Source organism: Arachis hypogaea, chromosome 15 (assembly GCF_003086295.3).
Source record: "Arachis hypogaea cultivar Tifrunner chromosome 15, arahy.Tifrunner.gnm2.J5K5, whole genome shotgun sequence".
NCBI classification, from domain to species: Eukaryota; Viridiplantae; Streptophyta; class Magnoliopsida; order Fabales; family Fabaceae; genus Arachis; species Arachis hypogaea.
In genome coordinates, this window is record NC_092050.1 from 131,906,707 (window position 1) to 131,911,097 (window position 4,391).

Sequence of the window (4,391 nt, forward strand, 5' to 3'; positions counted from 1 at the left end):
GATAAATTCTATCGCACCGCTATAAGACCGGCTATGCTTTATGGTACGGAGTGTTGGGCGGCCAAAGGGGAGCACGAACATAAGCTGAGTGTGGCAGAGATGAAGATGTTGAGATGGATGAGTGGTCACATGCGATTGGATAAAATAAGGAACGAAGATATAAGGGAGATAGTTGGAGTAGCACACATTGTGGAAAAGATGGTTGAATCGCGTCTTAGGTGGTTTGGACATGTGAGAAGAAGACCAATATAACACCCAGTCAGGAGGGTGGATGAGATGGAAGATGGACAAGAGACGAAAGGTAGGAGAAGATCTAAGAAGATCATTCATGAGATGGTCAAATGAGATCTACATGTAAACAGTCTCTCTGTAGATATGATACATGACAGAGCACAATAACATCGTTTGATTCATGTAGCCGACCCTCATCTAGTAGAACAAGACTTTATTGTTGTTGTTGTATAAAACTGTTTTGCAAATAATATAATTATCAGTGCATCCTCAACTTCCATTATCAATCCAAGTTAAAGTGATTGACTTAATAATTCTATGAATTTATAGAAAGGAAGAGTACGCGAGTTCAATTTTCGTCTATTTCACTATACATCATATATATAATAATATTTAATTATATATTATAATATATTAAGAGTGTGGATTCTTTACTACAAATTGAATTGCTAACCCTATTATTGGACCAAATTTGATTCGATTAGATATCCGCAAATAAAGTTAGTATTTACCCATCGTAATGAAAAATATATATTATTTTTTCCCATGCCAATCTATCATAGTGAGATTACAAAGCAAAATGAGTAAACAAGATCACCAATATAATTTGAACATAGCTACTAAATGATGAAAGCAGCGATGCATCTACATCATAGTCATTTGGATTTTGTATTTTATAATGAATCACATTGGATAGCTAGATTCCTTCGCCTACATGATTTAACAAAGTGACAACACACAGAATCACACATCTACATGGTTTCATAGCAGTTGGGAGATAAACGTGGCTTAACCATAATCTTTAGTGGGGTAGCTTTAGCATGGACCAATCCAATAGTTCCACTCATATCAACAGGTTCATTATATGGATTTGATATTTCAAAGGAATGCAGAAAGTTAGCCAAGATAAAGTGAATCATTTGAAGGCCAAAGGAAATTCCAGGACAAACCCTTCTACCACTTCCAAAAGGTAACAACTCAAAATGATGACCCTTAACATCGACATCTTTGTGAGTTGTGAGAAATTTTTCTGGCGTGAAGTCTAAGTGATTTGACCAAACACAAGGGTCGTTGTTGATTTTCCAAAGATTTGCAATTAGCTGAGTTCCCTTTTCGATATGGTACCCACCTAAAGTGCAATTTTCTGAAAATTCATGAGTTGCTGTAAGAGGAGCGGGTGGATACAATCTTAATGTCTCCTTGATTATGGCTTGAAGATATATTAATTTATTTGTATCTGACTCACTTACACATCTCTCTTTTCCTATTTCCTTCTCAAGTTCTTCTTTTGCATTTTCCAATGTATGAGGATTTTTCAGTAGCAGACACATTGCCCATGTCATGGTAATTGAAGTTGTTTCGGTTGCTCCTATAATCATATTCTACAAAATAAGCACAAGTGACATATATGAGAAAAATGGTCTACTTAGTAATTAACCAACATTAATCTTGTATAAGAAAAATAATTGTGCTAAAAGCCTACATTTTAAAATTATTATAAAAGAAAATACTTTATATTAAAATTATATAAAGATATTTTTTATATTTTCAATGCATTTAATGAAACAAAAACTTTTAAAAAATCTAATATTTTATTTTTAAAATGTATTTCTACGAACAAAAATTTAAATTTTTTATTTACAAATTAAAGTTTTGAAACCCGTAGAAAAAATAGAAAACTCCATTATGATATGAAAAGAAAAATAAGATTTTGTTCATTTTTCGATTTTTAGAATTCTATAATGAATTTAATTTTGATACACTTATAGTGTAAAACGTTTTATACAGTCGTACATTTACAACTGTTCTCTTGACACTCAATGTAAAAGATAGTTATTTTTGCTAATATAACGTTATATGATTACACGTGTAAAACGGTTTTACACTTGACAATGTATCAAAATTAAATTCTTCCATAATAATTAGCAGAAAATAATAAAATATCATTTTCCATTTTCTCCCTTTTTTGTTTCTTTAAACTATCTCAAAAAATATTGAAAATAGAAGCATAAAATAAATAGAGAGTAGTACATACATACCAATATTGTGGCTTTGATTATGGTATCAGCATCAAAAGTATCAATCTTTGCATCAGAAACCACTGAAAGCAAGACATCAATGAAGTCTTGTTCATTTGCATCCTTTTTACCCAAATCCATCATTTGGAGATGCTCATCTAACCATTCAGTCAAAATCTATATCATACAAACAAGTGAATTAAAACATTGGTTCAAATTTAAGAAGTTTCAATGTAGAATCCTGTGATTCGATGCATATATGTATATACTACTGGTTAATTAAGATGAATTTTAAAAAAATTAGTCTAAGTTAATTTGTTCTCAAAAGATTTTATATTTTAATTTGGTCTCTTAAAAAATAGTCATACATATCATGTTTATATTTTTAGAGGAGTATTAGGAAATTAGGGACTAACAAATTTTGTAATTTGTAATAATCAATTAGTTATCATTAATGTTTCTAATGATGTGAAATTACATTTAATAATATGAGATTACTCACTTTTTTTTTCTGATTAAATATTAGCCAAATTTTAATAAAAATACTAGTTCCTTAAACTTAATATTGTCTAAAATATAATAATAACATGTCAATAAAAAATTAACAAAAAGATCAATTTAACTCACATGATGTCTTTTAGAAATCAAATTAACATATTAAATTATTAAAAATGTTTAATAACAAAAAAATAATAAAAAATAATTAAAATTTATTTTATTTAATATTTATTAATTATTATTAAAATTAATAAATATTAAATAAAAGAAGTTTGAGCTTTTTTCTTTTTGTTTTTCTAATATCGTAAAAGTAACCAAATTGACTCGAAACAAATTTAATTGTTAACCCTTAATTAGAAGAAATTAAAAAACAAGAAAAAAAAAACATTTATATGTGATAGCACAAAAACCTTGTCGAGTTCCTTGGCAATTTCTTTCATGGCCTTCTCATGACCCCCAATATCCAACCACCTTAGAGAAGGAATAGCATCTCCAACAGTGATCACTCCAAACAAACGCAACAAATCCTTAACACATTTCACACACCTTTGTGCCTTTTCCTCACTCTCCGACTTCATTACGCCAAAGAATCTCTTCCCAGCAATCATTCTAAGAACCATGTTGAACGTCAATTCTGCGAACCATTGCTTTATGTCCACCAACACGTAGCCAGACTCATCCTTCTTAGTGGACCAAACGCCAAGGAGCTCCTTCGTTGAAGCTTGAACTTCGGAGACACGAACGTCACGTAGAAGCTCCATGCGGCGGTTTGAGAGAAGTTCTGAGGTAACAATCTTGCGCATTTCGCGCCAATATAGATCGTATGAAGCGAAGCCGAACATGGCTTGGTTGTAGGATAGATTTTCAATTGCAATGAGTTTGGGGCGAGAGGAAGCAGCCTTGTCATTCTTGGTGAAGCATTCTTTAGCCATTTCGGAGTTGCTTAGTACTACAATCTTTGTGGAACCAAGCTTGATGGTGAAAAGCGGTCCGTATTTGTCGGCCATGGCTCCTAAAGTTATGTGGAGTGGCTGTGAACCATGGAAGAGTAGAAGGTGGCCAAGTATAGGCAATGCACCAGCCACCAGGGGAGGTTCTTTCATGGGACAAACTTTTGAGCAATGAAACAAAAGAAAACAGAGTAAGATGGTAAGAGAGAGGATTCCGATTGCAACGACTAAATCCATTTTTGATGGATAAGCTTTTGTGTATGGAGCTGCAGCAGAGAAGATGGGATTATTTGTGGAAAATTCTACTGGGAGAATAATAGAGTTTAAATAAACGACACGCCTTGCGGATACTGCTATGCATTTTTTATTTTTTTTTGTCAGATACTGCTATGCTTCATTCATATTTATTTTCTGGCCTCCACTCATGTAAAAGCCGCCAAAACATCTTTTTCTAAAGGTGTTTATTTGAGAATTTTTTATTTTAATAAATAAAATAAATATAATATTTACCAAAGTAAATAATTTTAAAAGTATTTATCGATTTAAATTTCCTTGCTTTATCTCGTTTACAGTGTAAATGAGATAAGGCACGTCAACGTGATATGTGTATATCTCATTTATAAGGCCTGTCCGTGTCTATATATATAAGTCGTTTCCAGCTTAGTTCCGGGTCCCAATTTGACTTTGTCAACCT

At 32.0% G+C, this 4,391-nt stretch overlaps 1 protein-coding gene across 1 annotated transcript; it reads right to left on the reverse strand.

Annotated features, from left to right (window-relative positions):
• Positions 1 to 749: 749 nt before the first annotated feature.
• On the reverse strand, positions 750 to 4,021 carry LOC112750727 (cytochrome P450 82A3). Its single transcript, XM_025799547.3, has 3 exons — positions 3,158 to 4,021; positions 2,271 to 2,426; positions 750 to 1,613 (listed from the first exon to the last, which is right to left on the reverse strand). Exons 1-3 carry the CDS (start codon positions 3,932 to 3,934, stop codon positions 984 to 986), a joined length of 1,563 nt encoding a protein of 520 aa, XP_025655332.1. The 5' UTR covers positions 3,935 to 4,021; the 3' UTR covers positions 750 to 983.
• Between the last annotated feature and the right edge of the window lie 370 nt (positions 4,022 to 4,391).